The following is a 20,714-nucleotide window of genomic DNA, read 5'->3' on the forward strand; positions in this document are numbered from 1 at the left end:
ATCCTGCCAGCATCAGCCCCGTGCGTCCCAGGTCAGACTGCTGACCTACAGCACCGCAAGGTAGTCCTTCTGTGTTGTTTTAAGTCACTGAGATGCTGGTCATTGTTTATGGCACCAACTGAAAACGAACAGAGGACCCAGATTGGGCCAGCTTCCTTCCCCGTTTCCATGGCCTTTTCTTTAGATGTCTGTGGCCCCTATGGGCCTGTTGTTGAGGTTTCTCTTCTTCCTCTCCCATATTTTCTGTCTACGGCAGACCCAGGACCCAGATATAATTTCAAGGGGAAAGAAAAAGCTTAAAGCAAAGATTGCCAGTTTTGTTTTATCTGCATAGTATTACAAACATTTTTAACTTCCCATCCTTCTTTCTTTTTCCTTCCATCTTCTCCTCCTTCCCTCCTTTCTTTCCTTTTCTTTCTTTTTTCCCCTACGTAATTTGTTGCTGTCCCCTCTGAGATGTGTTCTCCAGTTCACCGCACTCTCTACCACTCTGTTCTCTCGTATGTATTGCTTTTCTTGTTTATATTATCTGTCTGCCTTTTATATGGCTGAGACCTGAGTCTGAATCTCATGTCAGAAGATGTTAGACCTGGGATCGCAGAGGTGAGATGGTATAAGAAACCAGCGGAAGCAATCAGCAAGACAGCAGACTAAAGAGTGAACTTGTTTCTATTCAGGGTGGTCCCACTAAGTATCATGCAGCCTCCAGCCGTGTCTCCCATGGTCTTCCTGACCTGTCACGACCACAGCCACACGCAGGTGATCTCAGTCTCTGTCTGTGAGCCCTGTCCTGACATCACAACACTCTTCATCCTTGAGAAAAGCCTAGGAAATAAAGGACCTCGGCAGAGCAGGGAACGTTGGCCAGAAGTGTGAAAGGTTCCCTGACAAGCTCTCAGCCTTTCCTCGTCTTGCAATTGGTGCCATCAATGCGCTGACCACCCCTCAGTCAGCTCCAGTAGTGAGCTCATTGATGACATTCTGACTATTGTTTTTCTACTGATTTTCCTCAAAGCATAGCAAAATGGGCTTGGTCACTCTAAACATTGATAATAAGCTAGTCCTCCAGGTCAGAATTTTTCCAGAGTCTCTTTATCTGTTAATTGGCAAACCAACAGAACTCCAGGGAAGAATGATTTCTTTGTGTGTGAAAAGTTGCATAGACAGTGACCACGGAATGAGAAGCAGCCAAAGAATCAGAAGTGGGTGTTCTAGTCCAGACTCTGTATCTACCGCCCAGTGATCTTGGGAAAATCACTTCCCTCCTGTGTGTGTCAGTTTCTTCAGCTGTATAGACACTCAGGACCGCTGGCATGGTTCCTCGTGGGGTTCTGAGGATTCACTGAGATAATGGATGGGAATCACTGTCCCAATGGGAGATGCTAGCATTAAAAGACCCCATCTGTCACTCTAATAAAAACAGCACTTTGCTTCCTAGGATGTTTGATGCTATGTCCACACATCTGTCTCGGGATTCCTCGCCACCCCGGAGTCCCGGGCTGTCAAGGCTACGCTGCGGCAGAGCGAGACCAACAGTCGGTCTCCTGACCGCAAGAGTGGGGTTCTGCTCTACGTCCACTGTGGAAAGACCACCTGCCAGGACCCCCAGGGTCGGCAAGGGCGCAGGTGCTCCTGCTCCTGTTCTCTGCCCACATCTTACCCTCTGCAGTCCAGTCCTGTCACGCCCGGGCGGTCACCCGAGTGATCTTTCCAGGGCAGCTGGTGCCAGGGCATTGCATTTTTGACCAGAAAAGGTTCTGTCAGTGTCAGGAGGCTTCTGAGAGACCATGTGCCTCTGCTGAGGGCCTGACTAGATTATTTCTTCTCCTTTTTGGTGCTGGATAATTTTTGTCTGAAGGAAGAGAGAAGAATGGCCGGTTAGCCCAATGGTGATAAGGTGTATTCTCTGCTAGTTTGTGGCTGTCATTCCCTTTAGGAATGGCAACAGCTTAAACCAAAACCCTTAGCCTTCAGGATAGGGCCCCTCCTATTACTCTCACTTTCCTCCCCACGAGCCTATAACCTCTGAAGATATGCATTGCCTGTCTGAATAAAGAGCTCCAAAGGCCCTGGCTTGTCTCCCAGGCCCCAGCACTGGCCATTGATACCCAGGAAGCTCCAAGCCCCTGTTGAACTTGCAGCAGGTCTGAGAAGCTGGGAGAGCTGGTGAGGAAACAAGGCCCGCCATTCATAGAGCCTGCTTCTGTAACCTTGACCTTCAAGCAGCTCTTTGGCACTGCTTCTATGAGCCCCTGGGGATTCTCCCAGAGGCATAACTTAGCATCAATCCCACTCCAATGCTTTTACAGAAGTGAAGCTGAATCAGATTTTGACAGGCTCAAATGCTTTCTGTTTGTATGGCCAATATCCTACCAAGCAGAAAATCAGCTCCTCTTTCTTTCCCATCTTAGGCACCTTACCCTGGAGGGTGGAACACTGGGGAAGCTGGAAATAAAGACCACCTGGGACACTCCCCCTCCAGCAATGGTGTTCAACTGGAAGGTGGGTCAGGGGCTTCAACTTCCCAAAGTGCCTGTCCTAAGGAGGTGGGTGAGGATGCCCGGAGGCCTCTCTGGAAGCAGCAAGCTCAGCCTCTTGGTTCTTTATGCCAAGGAGTGTCAGGGGGTGGAGCTAGGTCTCAGGGAAGGCTCTCCCCCATCTCTCATTGTGCACTTGGACAAAGGAGCTCAGCCCTGGAGAAGAGGACTTCCGGCGCGTGCCTACCCTGGGACAGGACACAGCTGCAATATGGAGAGGGCAGGTCCTGGCTGGGTCAGGTTGCTCGATGAAGCTGAAGACAAACCCAGAGAAAAAAAACGGCATCAGAACGCAGGGCACAGACCCTCCCTGGAGGCCCTCCGGCCGGGGAGACCATCCCGGGACAGCTGCCAGAGGAGGAGCTGGGAAAGGGAAGGGGCAGCAGCACTGCTGTGGGGACAGTCAGGAGACCTGGGCCGGGGGCTGCGATATTTTGTTGCCCTGGGAGACGTTTCAGGTCATGATGCCAACCCCATGGACCCAGGGAAGTCAAAGAAGGAGAGGAGGCCAGAAGAGCACTAGAAACACCTGACTGTAGGGCTGTGTGCACCCTATGGATCATGGGCAGTGTTCCCTAACGGCCCCCCCGCTGGGTGGTGAGGGGACGTATGCAGAGGGGAAGGCCGGGCGAGCTGGCATCGCAGGGAAGCAGAATCTCCAACGTGGAAATAGGAACTGACAATGGACAGAAAGGTTCGCTGGGAGAGACCATGCGGGAACCAAGGCAGCTTTGGTGTTTCAGAGTGGGATTGGCTTCTGGTGGCTGAAGGTGCAGAGGAAAAAGGATATAACATGGTCCCCCGACGGGAGGCTAGGACCAGGGTGTTTATTACGGGGACAAGACGACCTGTAGCAGGAGCCTCCGGGAAGCAGGAGGTATGAGATGAAGCAGCAGGTGCTCTCAGGGGGAGGGGAAAGTCACAACTGGGATGTCAGGGCTGTCTCTTGATAGAGATGACACGCCATGCCTGGGAATGGGCAGACGAGCCTGCAGTAATATTGAGACGCTTAAGCTACCCACCTTCAAGGAGCTATAAAAGACTCCAGAAGATACTGTTATTCTAACAAGGGCCCTGGGAAGACAGTCAGGAGACCCGCTTCTCACCCCACCCCTGCCACTCTCAAGCCGTGTGATCCTGAGCAAGTCACTTTGCGTTTGGGGGACTTCAGTCTCCTCCTGGCCGAGAAGGAGCTTGGCCAAGCTGGCCTTAGGGCCCCCCTCTCACTGAGTAGTGGACTTTCGGTATCAGTGGGATTCCAAGTCCAACTCACAGTTCTGGGCTGAACTTGCCACTACATCTCGCTGCTGAGCCCGCAACCATTCAAAACCCCTGAGCAGGGAGAATCTTAACGTGGTGTAGTCTCCTGGGGAGAGAAGAGGGGGAGCATTAAAAAGCCTTTAGAGCGACACCCAACACAAGAAGTTTTTCTAAGTGAGCACGAAAGCTCCTGTTTAACAGTCCTGGGATCATAGGATATTAATGACAGCACTTTCTAAATTCAAACATCTGTATCTTAGATCAGGGGTCTGAGGCCACAAGAGGGGAAGCAAGATTCTCAAAGTACCTCAGCTCACAGAAGATGACTCTCCAAGCCTAGAATCCAAGCGGCCTGGCCCCTTAGGTCAGGGCATCCTGCCGACCTCTTCCCACTTCCAACACCAGGGAAGATTTAGGGATTGACTTCCCTGGAGCTGAGCATTAGAAATGAGCCAAAGGCTGGGGGCTCTTTGGCTACCGCTGGGGGCGTTTTCTTGTTCCCCAGAGTGAATGTCATTTGCCTGCCCTGCCCACCTCCCTCTCTTTTTCCTCTTACTATTTCCCTCCTCTCTCCCAACCCCCACCTGCACAATAAACCAGCCCTTGCACCTGCAGGGACACTGTGGCCCACATACTGAAAAGGTGACTGATTTCTGCCTGCTGATGTGACATTTCACAAGGCAGAGACAAGGATAAGAAGTCACATTCCTGGACCATCGGAATGGCTGCAACCAAGGAGGGGGGGCCATTTGTTTCCTACCAAAGTGAGGAACCTCTCGAGGGGTCAGAGGGGTAGGAGCCAGCCTGGAGCCAGAGTTGCTTCCCAGAGATGGATTTAGGCCTCCAGAGCCCAAAGAAGAGGGTGGCACACTTGTTTGTGGGGGCTGGAGTGTTGGCAGGGGTGAGCGTCTCGGGGAAAGGACAGGAGCCCCGGCCGAGTACTCAGCTCCATCCGGGGACAGCTGGCTGCTGAATTTAAAACTCCTGTCCTATGTCTGCATTTTGTGCTGATGCTGGGACTGTTCCCAGGGGCACAGACCTGTGCTCTGTGGTCCCTAGAACTTTCCGCCACTGAGACACCCAGCCTCGCCCTCACCGGGCACTGTCCTGAGCGCCCTCCTCTCGAAAACTCCCTTTTGTCCCCCTTATAAAAAAATACAATAAAAAATAAACTCTTTAAAAATTTTTTAAATAATAAAATTCCCTTTTGCTGAAGTACTGATCTCCGTGCAGGTATTGGGGAAGCGACTGGGTTTAAGTGCTCTGTGCAAAGAAAACATATCTATGTGTGACTTCAAACACACTTATCTTAAAATGTGTGAATAATATAGACTGTAAACAATATAATTGAAAACATGATTAACCATCTGTTGATAATATATCTCTCAAAATCACATCACCCAGAGATAATCCTATTAACACTCTACTCTTTATTTCTAGGTGTTTTCCCTGTGTTTTCATAAAATTATACATCTGCATAAAGATCTATATGCAAGTATATCTATTTACCACAGTAAAATCATACTTTACATCCACTTTTTGATTTTCTCACTTAACAGTATAACACAGATGCTATCCAGATGGCGTTTGCGGAGCCTGTTGGAGTGGGGGCTTCTTAAACGGGGGTAAAGCAGGTCCCCACAGCGGAAACTGTGACACGCGTGCGCAGAGGCACCCTGGCAGGTGACGCTGGGGGGCGGCCCATGGGAGGGGGGGCGCCCTTTTTGCCGGCACTGAGAGCCACAGACAAAATAGGCTTCAGCGCTTCTCGGAGGACCAAGTTACTGAGACGCCAGCCCGCCCGCGAACAGCCGCCCTGAGGCCCGGCAGCTGGTCCTCGGGGCTGTGCTGCCCTTCGTGAGCTCGTTTGGGGCAAATCGGGGCTGTGGGGCGTGGGGGCGCTTACCTCCGCTCCAAGAAGGGTACGGGTACGTAGGCTTAGGAGGAATTTTTCTGTCCTTGGGCTTCTTCCCCTTGTACTGGAAGTAAGAGCGGGTTGCCCTCCAGGAACAAAACCTGTGAGGATGGCTTCCGGTCACCGGGAGAAAACCACCAGCGAGGGGCAGGCAACACAGGGCATGGAGCAGGACCAGCCCTTCCGGAGCGCAGGCACACTGCGGGGAAGAGGCCTGCACCTGCCTAGGTGCGTGCCTGGCTCCGGGGAGCGCCCCGGACGGCCAGTGCGCGGGGACTTCCTTCTGGAACGGCCAGTGAATGGGGCCTATGAAGCATCTGCTGTACCCCACCGTGGTGTGCTCTCTTGAGCAGCAGACTCTACGGTCCCCAGCCAGCCTCACTCGGTGCAGCCAGAACATCTGGCTGGCCTCCCGCAGGTCCCCACATCCCTGGCCTTGACCCCCTCACCTCCTTCCCAACAGTTCTTGCCCTGGAGGGAAACCTGGCTACTCGCAGGAACTCAGAGGCACGGACTCACTAGGGCCTGCCAACTGTCCTCCCCCGAAGCCCGCACCCCGTCCTCCTTGGCTGCTAGCCCCTTGCCCTCCCTCAGCCTTCCCTGAGATCGGGCCCCTTGGAGGCTCGTCCTGCCTTTATTTTCTATCTTGCCTTGGCTCTGGTGGTCTTTACTGCCTCCTCCTTCCTCCTCCCCCAGGGACACTCTCCCCAATCACGTGGGTTTCTCCTCTTCCACCTGCTGAGTGGGCCTCCCTCCCGCCCCGGATCTCCCAATGAGCAAGGATGCATTCTGCATGGTGCTTGAGAGACCAAGAGACCTGGCTTCTAATCCACTCCCCAAGTGGCAGCACTTAGCTAGGCACGCCCCTTAATCACTCAGAACCTGTTCCCTCATCTATAAAGTAGGGGCAATAATTCTTTGCACCACCCACCTTGCAGGGTTGTTGAGAGGTTCATCTGAGATAATAGATGTGGATATTGTTTGCACAACATAAAACTCTCCATAAGGACATAGGAAAGCAAGCAAAGAACCAGTTGCATGAGGATTAGCATCCAAAGCCTCCTGGAATCACCCCTATGCTTCCTAGACAGGGATGAGCTTCTGATCCCTGCAAGGGGGCTTCTGATCCTCCCGGGGCTTCTGATCCTCCAGAAAGTTTCAGGATGAATTGCTATTTAGTTCTGGTTAGCAGAAGTCTGGAGTTAAGTGCTAGATAACAACTGGAGTTTAAAAGGCTCAACTGGTTATCTTGAACTTAGTTGTTTTTTTTTTTTTTTTATTTCTTTCAATCCTGTATTAAATAATTTATCTTAGGGATTTAAAAATGGATTGGTGATTGGTAAGCAACCTTTACACTTCTATTTTAACAAAGCTAACTTCTTCTTCTTATTTTTTGTGGGAGAGGGAAACCCCTAAGAACTGGAATCACAATAATAATCTCAACACCCCAACTCGCCTGGCCTGGGACCATTTCAGCCAGTTGTCCTGGAGTCACTATCACACAGGGCGCTGGCATTGACCATGTGGAAGCTGTGAGCTGGGGCCACAGTGGACCACAGGCATGAATGAGCAAGTGGGACAACGTAGGCGAGTCTCCCAGCCCACACCGTGACAGGACAGGTTAGGAACCAGTGGGCCCTGCTCACACTCGTCCTGCAGATACTCTCCTTGCTTGGGTTTTGGTTCTGGCCTTCACAATTTTCTCACCATGCTGTATGTTTGAGCTGGTTGTCACATTTGCGACTTGAAACTTGGGAGACAGGACAAAAATCTGAATTTCTAGCTCCTCTTGAAAATTGAATTATCTAGCAACTAGGCCCCTATTGGTAGTTGTGGAATGTGGGCATAACAGAGCCAAACCCTTCTGGCCAACTGTCCCCATGAGGCTCCTTAAACACGAGCACAGCTGTGTCAGACTTGAGAGAACTGCTCCCAAGTAACTGTGGTCCACTGTCACCCTAAGGTGAGGAACCTATGCCTAATACAACCCAACATCCTCGTTTCAAGCCAACACAGGGAGAGTTGGGAGCCAGGCATTCTGATCCCCAGCCTCGCTTGGCCTTCCGTCCTCTGAATCAGTGTTCAGGGTCAGCGTGTGAGGGCCGAAGCAGAGTGAGTGGAAGGATATGCCAGCTTGGTTCCCAGGAATATGGAAACTGGAAGAGAGAGCTACAGGAAGATAGAAAACTCTCTAGAAAGTCAAAACTGTTTTCCTGACCTGGTGAGGGCAGAGGAGAGAGTTACCTTTTCCAGAAGTACATAATGACAGGGAAGAGAGACATGATAGCCCCGTGGAAGATGCTCCGATCTAGGTGGCCCTCTGTAATGGCAGCAAGGATGGAATCCTTCTGGGACTCAGAGATGTTCACCTGCCCACAGAAGTGGAGCCCGTCACTGGCAGAGGCTCCAGGGAAGGCCCCCACAACCCTTAAGACCACCCCCTTCCCAGAAGGCAGAAGCTTCTGGTGGCGCTGCTAGGTAAAGGACATCCGGCTGACCCGGGGCTTAGGAGATGCCTGACAATTAGCTTTTGGGGTTCTTGTGGGAAAATGTTCCTTGGCACAAGGCCAGAGGGGAGTGCAAGTCCCCCTTACCCTCAGCTTTGGAGGGACCTCCGACTGCAGGTAGAGGTTTAATATAACGTTAAGTTTCAGCCTCATTAGGATCACATCATTCTCGCTGTAGGCTCGGCTGACTTGCAGCACATGAGCTGAACTCACCAAGTTGTTAAATCTAAAAGAGACAGTACAGAGGAGATCAGCAAAGAGGAAAGTGGGGACTAATTAGGGCAGCCAGGACAGACCTATTTTGGGCCTAATAAAGGTAGACAGGGCCAAATCCCGGCCCGGCTTCATTCAATCATAATTCATCTATGTGCAAACACTAATTGAGTGCCTGCCCCATGTCAGATAATACACTGAGTGCTTCTCCAAGTGTATTTCTCCATCCCCAACTCCCTTATTTATCCCATCCTACCCTTTTACCCATCTCGGCTCTCTGAGCGCTTCGAGGGCTACGGGCTATCCTGTTCTTTCTTTCCCCTCCTGTGCTGACCCTCTCACAATTACCACCGGTCTCTGAAGCAACATATTCCTTTTATTAAATTTTTTTACTATCATAAAATACACATAACCTAAAATTTACCAGTTTTGAAGTGTATAGGTCAGTGGCATCGTGTCCACATTGTTGTGTGATCCTCACCATCATTGTCTCCAGAACGGTTTCCATCGGCCCAAACTAAAACTCCACACCCACTAACCACCAATCCCCATTCTTCACCGCCCCCAGCCTCTGGCAGCCACCACGCTACTTTCTGTCTCCTAGCAGCATATTCTTTCAGTAACCATCCACGATCTGTCAGACCTTATCTTGATGTATGCACACAGCTTCTCAGTGGACTTCTCTCAGGCCACTTAAAAGCTTAACAATTTAAAGTCTTCCTAACAGTAGAACACTAGGTTTCCCCATATCCATTCATGTATTCCATCAACAAACATTTGTTAAGGGTTTACTCTGCACCAGGCACCGTTCTAGGAGCAGGGAGTGCAGCAGTGAGCAAAGTCCAGCTTTCCAGGAGCTCACAGTCAATGAGGGGAGGAGATGCCTAAGTTAACAGGTGAATAATTATATATCCAGTAGAGGCTAGGTAGACACCAGGAGCGCACAAAGGAACTGGGAAGGGGGCGGGCACTGAGACTGGAACAATGAGGAAGAAGACAGTCGTCTGAAGCCAGGTCAGCGGGTGGGGAGAGCAGAGCGAGGAGCCTCCGAGCTGGGGTCTGGGCAAGTGGCCAGTATTAGGAGTTGAGCTCCGAGATGCAGGAAGGTCCTGCTCGTGTAGGCCACGGGAGGATATCTGGACTTGATTCTAGTGGAAAGAGAAGCCACTGGGACATTTTAGGCAGGAGACTGCTATGCTCTGGCTGACATTGTCAAAAGGCTCCTGGCGAGCCGTTCAGAGAGCGATTTGCAGGGACCAAGTGAGAAAGCAGAGATGATAGCGACAGAATTGGAGCAGCTCTGGGAGGCTGCTCACCCCAATTGGTTTCCTTTCTGTTCCCCGTCCGCCTCCCCCTTACACATGTTAAAAAAATTCTCACCGACCCCTCCTTACTCTTCAGAACTCACCCGAGGTGACCTGTCTCCCAAGGAGCCACCCCTGAGGACTCAGTTGTCTACGACACCTCCTGACCCCACCATAGCACCTAGCGTCCCACTGCCTGCCTTTGTGTCTTTTCTGCCATCCCCACTTCTACGGGATCTTGGAGGGTACAGAGCATGTCTTACTCGCAATTTTTTGTATCTCTAATGCCAAAGCTAATGCCTAGAATAATCCAGCTATCCATGGTGTTTGCGGAGCTGAGCTAAGTCCTTCACCGAAGTGCAGGGGGAGAGCTCTTGACCCTAACTGAAGTGCTGAGGTGCCAGTGCTCTGCACCTTCCGCAACACACACCAGCAAGTTGACTCTACACTGATGGCGCCCTCCTTAGGACATGCTCACATTTTTCCAATGAGCTGAAGCAGACATTTACCGAGAGTTCTTCATGTTTCTTCCCAAATATTTTTTGCCTTTTGTACTTGTTACTGTAATTCACAATTTATGAAAATTAACAAAATACAAACATGAAAATAAAGGTATTTGTTGTTTCCATGAAAACAAATTGGAATGCTTTGGAATGTTCCAACAAAGGTAGGTGGTTTTTAAAAAAATGTTATTGGGTTAGGTGTGGCACTGCAATTTCAAACACTGCAAAGACAAGTATAAAAATCCAGAGAGATTAAGTTACTTTGCAGTAACCTTTAAGTTCTTGCCCCACATTAACAAGAGAAAAATTAGAATTAGTAGATAGCATTATAGGGGTAGAACATACAAGAAAAACATGTGGACTCCCAGTTAGTAGAGTGGCTTTGGCTTTATATCAAAAGTTTGACAGGTGAGTGAATGTACATTAATTTTTAACTTAAAAATATCTGCTAATGTCATGCGTGCACACACACACAAACTGCATTATTATAATTCCTTGCTTCAACTAAAGCACTATTAGTCCAATGGTGCTACAAAAGAGATTTCTATCGTATTAATAAATAATGGAACAAGAGGGCTCCACGCCCTGGGTAGAAGTTAAGTGTGTTTTGCTATTGGGAAGTCAGCGTCCCGAAGAGCTTTTAGGACCCAGCAGTCAGAATGGTGGAGACTGACAGCGTGACAGCATTCAGTGAGCTTTTCAGACATCCCTGTGCCGCTTCCAAGCCACCCCAGTCTTTGCCGGAAGGTACTAAGTGTGGAAAGCCACAAGGGGAAGGGGAGATGGGTAACTTACTTATCCATTTCAGAAAAGAAATATAAATCATTGATGGCAAAGTTGACAGTGATAATCCTGTGACCTAAAATGCGGCGCTTCACAAGGGTCATATCTCCATTCTCGTCTGCGCCCCGGACATTTGAGTGATGTGGGGATGGGCGTCCTGATGCATCTTTGGATGGTGGAGAGAAATCTGAAGGAGAGAGAGGAAGGAATTAACAATCTAGCATGAGCAATCATTCTTATTCCTGAAGCCTTCAATCTGGGCACACCTAAAATGAAGATGGGAAACTGCGGATCCACCCTTGGGCCTATTGAAATACTGATTCCCTACCATGGGCTCAACCTTTCACTTGGACTTAAAGGAGCGCTGGAAAAGCCAGCTGCTCAGATGGTATGACAACATATATACCAAGAAATAATTAGCTGTGTACTGAAACGTGTCTTCCTGGTGCTTATCTAACAGGGACAGAAACACACCATAGTTATGTGAATGCCTAACATTTCTGCAGGAACTAAATATGCAGAGGTGACCTTCAAAATAGAGTGCATGGTTAAATAATGCTTCTTCAAGGTTTATCATGGAAATAATTTAGAAGTAAACTGGGAAAGCAGAACAAAGAAAAAGCCAAAACATGAAGAGTAAAGAAGTTAATTAAGAAACAGAGGGTACCAAGCTACAGTAGAAAAGAGACAGGAATGAGTGAAGAAGAGCATAGAAGATTCTAGAAGGTTTGGGTTGTGTCTCAGAAAACCAAGACAGTTATTTTAGAATTTATTGACTAAGGTATATTAAAAGCAATCCATTCATAGGGCTTCAGGGCTGAGAAGAGAACAATTCTGGGCTGGATCTGACAAGTATACCCTAGTTCATTGCCTGGCTGGGTTTAAGAAACTGTCTAATCCAGTTCTAGAATTCACTAGTCCTCCTACAAATCCTTTATTCTAGATGTCTGCTCAGGAATAGTTGATGTCAGCATGATGCTCCCTATGGTGTAGACAGGACTCTTTTGGATGGTAGGGTAACTACAACATTCAATGAATACCAAGCACCTGTTATTGTCCCACACCTTGTACTAGGTCCTAGGGTTACAAAGCATAAGGCTTCTCCTGAGTGTCTTATAGTCTCTATTTATCTCTGAGACTTGAGTTTGAAGGGGAAAAAAAAAGTCCAAATAACAGTGGAAATTGATATGAGAGGGATTTTAGGAAAAAGGATGCTAAATCCACCCAAGAAATCTAGATGCAGTGGTACGCTTACAAATTTTTTCTGGTAGGGGTAGGAGAGACCTGATTGTATTATTTGCCAGTCTCTAAAGCAAATATTCCCACCACGGTTGATTTCAGTCTATTAAATGGTTTGTCAACTGGCTCATAAAATAACTGAATGTTTAACAATTGCCTCTCAGTTGGACTAAGGTCATCAGTGTGAACCTTTTTTTTTAAAGAAAGACCCAATCACATACTGGCTACAGGAAAAACCCTTTCAATGTAAGGCTTTAAAAAGGTTGTAAGGAAGAAATGAAAACAGTTGCATATGCCAACACTAACAAAAGCAAAATCGTGGCTACTTTAATATCAGACAATGTACATTTCAGAGAAAAGAATATTACCAAGGATAATGATAAATGGGTTAAATAATTGCAGAACATAACAATCATGGAGAGGCCTATACTGATAGAAAACAGACCTCGGGTCAGGTGGATCCGCCCCGGGGGCTGCGGGAGCACCCTGTTCTGGGCTTGCATGCGATGCAAGGGATGTAGGAAGTCAAAGGAAGGTGAATTGGGACTTCCTACACCCTGGGCACAAGGATTTCAGTTGATTTTACTCAAAAGAAAAAACAAAAAGCTAGAACTACTCTTAAATCCTAAATGTTTGGTTGTGAAGCAGCCCATGAAACATACATACGACACCTTTTTGCAAGTTAGAAAGTAAAATAATATTAAAATTCCAATAGATGAATAGACAAAAGATACAAACAGTTCTAAAAGAATACAAATGACCAATAAATAAAGGCGCTCAAATACTAAAATATACATAAGAATGGTACATTATCTTTCATCTACCAGAAGGGCAGTTTTTCAAAAATGTGTAATAGTCTGCGTTGATGACAATGTGGCCCTTATTTATACTGTTGGTGAGAGTTTAATTAGTACAATGTTTTTAGAGGGTCACACTATTTCCATTTTAAGGCATTTATTTCATAGAAACAGTTGCAAAATATCTAAGTTTCGCAGCCCTGTTGGTTAAAGTGAAAGCTGGACCGACTCAGAAGTCATCAAGAGAGATGAGATTTGTCACTCTTAACCCCTCCAGTCTTATCCCAGACACTTTTCCCGTCTCCTTCCTCTCTAGCCATACTGGCCCAGACGGTCCTGAACTGCACATCCTCTTTCCTATTTTAGGATTCTCTGCAGACCTGGAGATCACTCCCCTCCTCTTTTGCCTGCCTATCTTGCTCATCCCTAAAAACACAACGTTATGCCATTTTCCGGAAGAAGTCTTTCCAGATCCTTCACTAATTAGGGCCTTCCTGCTAGCATCACTGGGATTACTCATCACAATGACACACTAACAGCAAGAATGCTGGCTAACCTGTCTATAGCACTTACTCTCACCAGGAATAGTTCCAAGAGGCTTCATGTATATTAACTCGCTTAGTCCTCCCAACAACTCTATGAGGTAGGCACCATTTTTTCCATTCTATAGATGAGAAACTGAGGCACTGAGTCACTTTTACAAGGTCCTTCAGTTAGAAAGTGCCAGATTCCAACCCAGAAAATCTGGCTCCAACACCTATGGCTCTTATTTTCTACCTTCCCCTCAAAACTGGAGGTGCCTTGAGGGCAGATCTTATGCTGCATGTTCACTGCTGTATCACTAGCACCCTGGGAGGTGCCCACCACATTCTCAAAAAGTGTGCTGAATGAGTGAATGGAATAATTTAATAAATCTCTGCTACAATCAAACAACATAAGGAAATAGTTTTGTAAAAAGTGAGATCTGCCCTGGTCCGTGTGGCTCAGTTGGTTGGAGCATCATCTCATAAACCAAAAAGTTGTGGGTTTAATTCCCAGTCAGGGCACATGCCTGGATTTTGGGTTCAGTCCCCAGTCAGGGCTTGTACAAAAGGCAACCAATTGATGTTTCTCTCTCACATTGATTTTTTTTTCCTTTTCTTTTTTAAAGATTTTATTTACTTAGTTTTAGAGAGAGGAGAAGAGATGGAGAAAGAGAAGGAGAGAAACATCAATGTGTGGTTGTCTATCACATGCTTCCTACAGGGGGCCTGGCCCACAACCCAGGCATGTGCCCTGACTGAGAATTGAACCCGCGACCCTTTGCTTCACAATCTGGTGCTCAATCCACTGAGCCACACCAGCCAGGGCTCACATCGATGTTTCTCTCCCTCTTTCTCTCCTCCTTTCCCTTCTCTCTAAAATCAGTAAGCATGTCCTCAGATGAGGAGAAAAAAAAAGTGAGATCTCACATTGCTTTAGGCTGGCTGTTTTCCACCCTCTCTAAGCAGGCCTGAGCTTAGCTTTGTACCCAGGCTTCTTGCTGGACCTCAGACTAATGCAGGCATGGCTGACCCAGAGCCATAGCTCTGCAGCTTGTTATCTGGTCTAGCCCTGTTGCTGAAATGTCAAGAGGGAAGGGAAGTAAATAGAGATGTGACTTACTTTCCTTGTTATTGTGTACTTCCAGGTGCAGATATTCTTCTAATTCCGGGCGCATGTTGATATTAGACATAAATCTGCGGTATTTGCAAAAGCTCTTGATAAAGTTGACCATTTTCAGACAGGATCTCTTCTGGGGAAAGAGAGAGAGGTATGACATATTTGCTACACAGCTGCTGTTCACTGGGAGTCAACTACTTGTCTGAACTTGACATTCACTGCATGCAATCATCACAATACCTCCTTTAAAAGGAATAATTTTTTTTGTAATCCCCAGCCAAGGGTATATTTATTGATTTTAGAGGTGGCAGGGGAAGAGACACATTGATGTGAGAGAGAAACATCGATGGGTTGCCTCCCATACATGCCTCCACCGGGGATCGAACTCTCAACCTAGGTATGTGCCCTGGCTGGGGATCAAACCCACAACCTTTGGGTGTACAGGACAATGCTCCAACCAATTAAGCCACCCAAACAGGGCTAACAGAAATAATTTTAAGGTCCAATTTAAAGCACATGAAACTCAGGTCAGAGAACTTGTATAACCTTCCCCAGATTAAGCAGCTGCTGGGTGGAAGAGTACAGCTTCATCCAGGCGTATCTGGGGCCACTGGCAATGCTCTTTCTACCACTGTCTCTCAACAGTGAAGATTTGAGATGTTGTGATTGGGAAAGGAGGTGTGAGAGCTAAAAACGGGAAGAAACAGAGCACAGAGATGAGCTTGACTCACAAGAAGGGAATAATGGCTCGGGCAGATTATGAAATGCCGAGGACAAAAGGAATGAATGAAACCATTTCTAAGCGTTAAAAAAAGAAAAATGTAATTAGATGCACACTCTCACAGACCACATGTGAGCGCGCGCACACACAACTTCATTTTATGAGCTTCTTCACCCATTTCTTCATAGACACCAAGGGACCCTTCTCCAGTTCATTTGCCCCTTTAGAAAGTGATATCGAGTGCCAGAAAGCACCATGTTGGTCTAGTTTAGTTGTCTCATTCTGCAGACAGGGAGCCTGAGTAGAAGCGTGGCTTCACAGAGCCAGTGGTGAAGTACAAAAACCAGTGGATTTAGGATCGGAAACTTTGACTATGGAGCCTGGCTTCCCCCTAATTGTGCAGCGCAGGTCCATTTAACCCATGTATCCAAGTATCCACCTGTAGGACCACAGCCGTCCTGGTTGTGAGGAGGGTTAGTGATGACATATTAAAACCCTGATATAGTGCTTGGCACAAAGTAGGCATATGTACATGTTGGTTTCTTTATATCTTATCTATCTAAGAGCAACAGAAAGACCTGAAATTAAAACAAAGAATTCTGGTTTCGGGTGTGGTATTCTTTCCAATGTCCTACATGATCATTCCAGGTACCTGGACATGGAGTTGATTCATGTATGGAGGAAATAAAAAGAAGAAAGGCCAGGGAAGCCCATTTTTATATCTGGAGTGTTGGATCAATGGGCATAGGCATTATTTTCAGACATATCTGGGCATGATCTTTGGAGTCAGAGCTGGGCTCAAATTTTTCTGATACAAACTAACTGTATAATACATTGAGCAAGTGGTTATTTAAGAGATTATTTAACATGATGTGTATTGTTTTTCTCAAACCCTATGAAGCCTTTCCTGAATAACACACCTGCCTTCTCTTCTTCCCCTTTTTATCTCCTCCAATGGGAGAAAGACTTGAGTGAGGTGACTGGTAAGTTTGGAATGAGGAAGCGGCACCTACTGTTTGCTCTCAGCCCTTTGCAGGGGTGCTGGTCTGCAGGACACGTGTTTGGGCCTTGCCTTTCTCATCTGGTAAGGGGCTCACCTGGGTAAGTGGAGAACTGCTTTATTCCATTATGTCCTAGTGACTGAATGTGTAAGTTTAATTTGGGCATAGAGAGAGGATTATCAAACCCACTTGGTTTCATGGTCAACCCATGTCCTTGAAAGTAGCTTTCAGCAATGGAATGGAATGGAAAGGAAAAGAAAGGGGAGGGAAGGGAAGGAAAGGAATAGAAATTAAATTAAATTTAAAAGACTGACATTTTGATCTCCACGAGTTTCTATACCTGTCACAAAGAGAGCAAAGAGAGGGGCTTCCTTAAATTCTCACTGTAACAATTTCTCTGAGACTCGGATTCCTCCTTTGTAAAATGGGATTTTAAAAACCTACCTCAAAGGGTAGTTGTCCTAGTGACTCAATAAGCTAACAGTGAAACTCCTTTTTACGGTGGACAGCACCTAGGCAGGGATTTTCTTGTCCCCAATATCTCGTCTGCACTGGTTTCCTCACTGACCTGGGATGCCTGATGTTGAGTTGCTGTCGTCTTCGAGGGCTTCCTAGGCAGAGTTCGTACTTTGGTTTGCACTTCTTGAGGATAAGCTGGGAATAACTCCTGGTAATCTTTAAACCTGCCACATGGAGGTCAAGAAGATCAAAGAAGGCCAAAATCTGGCATCTCAAAGTAACAGTGAAGGCAAACCTACCTCTGCATATGGAGGAAGTCGAAGTAGAAATTGGGGAATGTTGAGATACTCAAAAATATTCTTCTTACCATTTCAATCCTTTGCTAATGTCAGCCTGTCCTTCCCAATCACTACTGTGTTGTTCCTTGTTCAACCAAATGAACAGCAGTGTATGTGTGTGTGTGTTTGTGTGTGTGTGAGCATGTGCGCACACACGTGAGGTTGGTAGGTAGTAAGAGGGTTCAAGATAAGTTTGGCTTTTCTTTTGTGGAGAGGCTCTGACAATGAACTCAGTGAGTGGATTATGAAACTCCTTGAGTCATGTGGCGTTCAGGACCCAATGAGCAGCTCCTGAAAGGCTTGCTGCCTTCACCAAGCAATACTCACCACTTTTCTTCCAGAGATTTCATGACATAGTCCTGCAGCGCTAACAACGGGGTTGTGCTGACCCGACGCATCTGAGCAATTTCTTTGATGATAGGGGCGTCACACTGCAGCATTTCTTCTAGAAAATGACAGGGGGAGAGAGGAAGGGAGGGGGAGGGAGTGGGAGACAGAGACAGAGACAGAGACAGAGAGGGAAACCATCATCTCTTTGTCTGCCATTTCCAAGGTAGCTGGTGTTTTTTCATCTTAGAGTCTTACAGTTCCTTATTTGCAACCTGGTTAGACTCTGAGCTCTCCACAATTTGTTTGAAAATCTCCCCTGCATCTCTGGAATATTATGTGCAAGTGTATTTGTAGAGCAAATAGTAACCTATCCAATCAAATATCAGATAAGTGTGTAGGGGGAATAAGTGTTTAAAAGACTCATTTTTGCAGCTAGTTTGAAGTTTTTGGTTTAGGAAGAGAGCATAAGAATAAGAGATTAAAGTTACTTGCTGGGAATTCCAAGATTACAAATACATATTTTAAGGGCAATAGGATTTTTGTTCAAAGACTATGGTGTTGATTAATAAGAGTTAAAAGCTTACCAAGGACAGTATCTGTTTATTCTTCTTTCTCCTCTAGTTCATAAAACAATGTACAGAACTTGATATCCCAAGACTTAACAAATATTTCTTATAAGATTTGCCAATTTTACCTTTTTCCATTTATATAAAATCTATAACCTTATCTTGGTTTAACCACAAGCAAACCACACACATACACACACACCCCATCTGTTCATCTGTGTCAAAATAGGAAGCTTTATCTTCATTACTTTGCTATAGATTTGTTTACCTCCAAGATGAGATTAAGCTCACCCCCTTTTGTTTGCCTCCAGACTTACAGGTCAATACCTTACATGCAACTTCTGATTTTGGCCAAATGAATTTAAATGGGTCAGACTTACCCTCCCACCTCAGGCAAGAAAACAATACAAAATTTATGAGGATTTTCAAGGATTCAGTTCTGCTACTTGGCACAACTATCTTTATAACCTATGAGTGGTGGACACTCCAATTTTGCACACAGATAACTCTCACTTTTGTATCTAACTCCAGTCTAGCTGATTTGATGGTCAAACAACTTGAGTTTGAGTTCAAGTTCCACCAATTGGATAAGTTTCCTGTCTGTTCTACCTTCCTCATTAGTCAAGTAGAGCTATTTATCCCTACCTTATAGGGATTAAATAAAATCCTAATTTCAGGGCTGAATAAAATGAGAGTATGTATTTCATATATAAGGGCCGGTGTCTTGCACTTGGCTTCTTCGGATTTACTATTGTTCCCTGCTCCCTGTTGTTCATGACCTCTCTGTCTCAGTACTGCCCTGTGTGGCCACTACCCTGTTACGTTCTCTCAGGGGACTGACTTAAGAAAGGCTCTTTTCCAGACTCTTCTAAGCGACTAAAGAGGGAAGGAAACAGTGTCAGGAGGCGACTGCATACCAGGAGAGACTTTTCCATGGAAGAAAGTCTTCATTATGTTTTCAACGATAGACTTGCAACTCTTTTCATCCACCTCAGCACTCATCCTCTGCACAGCGACCAGGAACCGCAACGGGCCATCGGCCTGCCGCTCTCTGAGGAACTCCAGGAAGAACTCCAAGTGCTGTGCGTTCAGGAGGACCTCTGTCAGGTTTCTGGAGAACAGGAAAGCATCATTGGCGGAGAGAAGGGCATGGTGCGCCTGGATTCTGCTGCATTCGGGGAAGGGGCAATGGCTTTTCCCAGGCGGTGGGGCCTTTTACCATGTGTGAGGATCAGGGTGAATGAATTATTTACTCCATTTCTTTGGAGGTAGATATTTTATGTATCCATCCTAAGATTGGTCCAATCATTTGACAACCCCAATGGAAAAGGAGGAGAGGTATTTTAAAGCAAACACTTTTGTTTTGTTTTTTTCCCCTAGGAAACCCTCTTTCTGCATTATGGATTTAAAACAACCCCTGACTGGAAGTCATTTCAATGAGGTAGAGCATGAGTGATCAGCAGTTATTGATCAATATTATTTCTCAATTTCCTTTGCTGATTTCTTTTCAGTGTTTCTCAGATAGAGGTGCCCCTAATGTTTCATCTGCAATCCTTAGGCTTTCCCCCGCTTCCTCGGGTAATCTCTGCCTCCCTCCATGGTTTCAATTTTTATTGATATGAAGAAGTGGATCGAATTATCGATAATGGTGAAACTACATTTCTAGTTCACATGAGCTCCACTTCAAATTTCAGCTGCCCATTGAATGCCATCTTTATGTCATGGCTATTTTTTTAAACCTTTCTACACACACCCATGAGTTGTTCATCTTGATCTTCCTCCTTTATATACCTAATTCATTAAGTACAATGTTAGCCACAAGTTTTTATAGATGTCCTAATATTACAGACTGAGACAGTTCCCTTCTCTTCTAATTTTACTGAAAATTTTTTTTGTCATAAATGGGACCTGGATTTGTATTGAGATAATCATGTGGAATTCTACCGTTATTTTTATTAATATGGTATATCATATTAATTGATTTTTTATTAAATCAATCTTGCCTCCCTGGAATAAATCCCACTTGGACATGCTATATACTCCTTTCTGTATGTTGCTGGATTTGGTTTGCTAATATTTTGTTGCGGATTTTTATATCTAGATTTGACTGGAATGTTGGTCTATACATTTTCTCTTCTTATAATATCCTTATTTGGCTTTGGCATCAGAATAATACTGGCTGGCCTCACAGTGTAAATTAGCAAGTGTTCCATTTTTCCTCTATTTCCTCAGAGTTCATGGACTATGGGCATTACGTATCCTTTAAATATTTCATAGATTTCTGCAGTGAAGCCACCTGTGTGTAGAATTTTCTCTGGGAGAAGATTTTAAATTGCTAATTCAGTTTCTTCTCTTATTTTAGATTTATTCATATTTTCTGCTTCTTCAGTGAGCTTCAGAAACTTGGTTACTTCTAGAAATTTGTCCATTTACCTAATTTGTTCCCTACATTTCCTTATGGCCATATTAATTTCTGCAGAGTCCATGATGAAGTCCCCTCTTTCCTTCCAGATTTTGGTGACCAGTGCCATCTTACTTCCCTCCTTGGTCAGCAGAGCTAATGGTTTATCAGTGTTGCTGATGTTTACAGGAAACCTTCT

At 46.1% G+C, this 20,714-nt stretch overlaps 1 protein-coding gene across 1 annotated transcript in view; it reads right to left on the reverse strand.

Annotated features, from left to right (window-relative positions):
• Nucleotides 1-1,815: 1,815 nt before the first annotated feature.
• RGSL1 (regulator of G protein signaling like 1) overlaps nucleotides 1,816-20,714 on the reverse strand; it is a 37,477-nt gene continuing 18,578 nt past the window's right edge. The window contains exons 12-22 of the mRNA XM_054587517.1: nucleotides 19,032-19,225; nucleotides 17,546-17,663; nucleotides 16,990-17,104; nucleotides 14,703-14,832; nucleotides 11,035-11,209; nucleotides 8,307-8,445; nucleotides 7,957-8,081; nucleotides 5,704-5,813; nucleotides 3,811-3,903; nucleotides 2,725-2,791; nucleotides 1,816-1,852 (exon numbers count right to left, since the gene is read on the reverse strand). Coding sequence (XP_054443492.1) covers nucleotides 1,816-1,852; nucleotides 2,725-2,791; nucleotides 3,811-3,903; nucleotides 5,704-5,813; nucleotides 7,957-8,081; nucleotides 8,307-8,445; nucleotides 11,035-11,209; nucleotides 14,703-14,832; nucleotides 16,990-17,104; nucleotides 17,546-17,663; nucleotides 19,032-19,225 — 1,303 coding nt within the window. The remainder of the gene's footprint in view (nucleotides 1,853-2,724; nucleotides 2,792-3,810; nucleotides 3,904-5,703; nucleotides 5,814-7,956; nucleotides 8,082-8,306; nucleotides 8,446-11,034; nucleotides 11,210-14,702; nucleotides 14,833-16,989; nucleotides 17,105-17,545; nucleotides 17,664-19,031; nucleotides 19,226-20,714) is intronic.

This window comes from Pteronotus mesoamericanus, unplaced genomic scaffold (assembly GCF_021234165.1).
Source record: "Pteronotus mesoamericanus isolate MK-2021 breed Mesoamerican mustached bat unplaced genomic scaffold, CSHL_Meso_final scaffold_1186, whole genome shotgun sequence".
Lineage (NCBI taxonomy): Eukaryota > Metazoa > Chordata > Mammalia > Chiroptera > Mormoopidae > Pteronotus > Pteronotus mesoamericanus.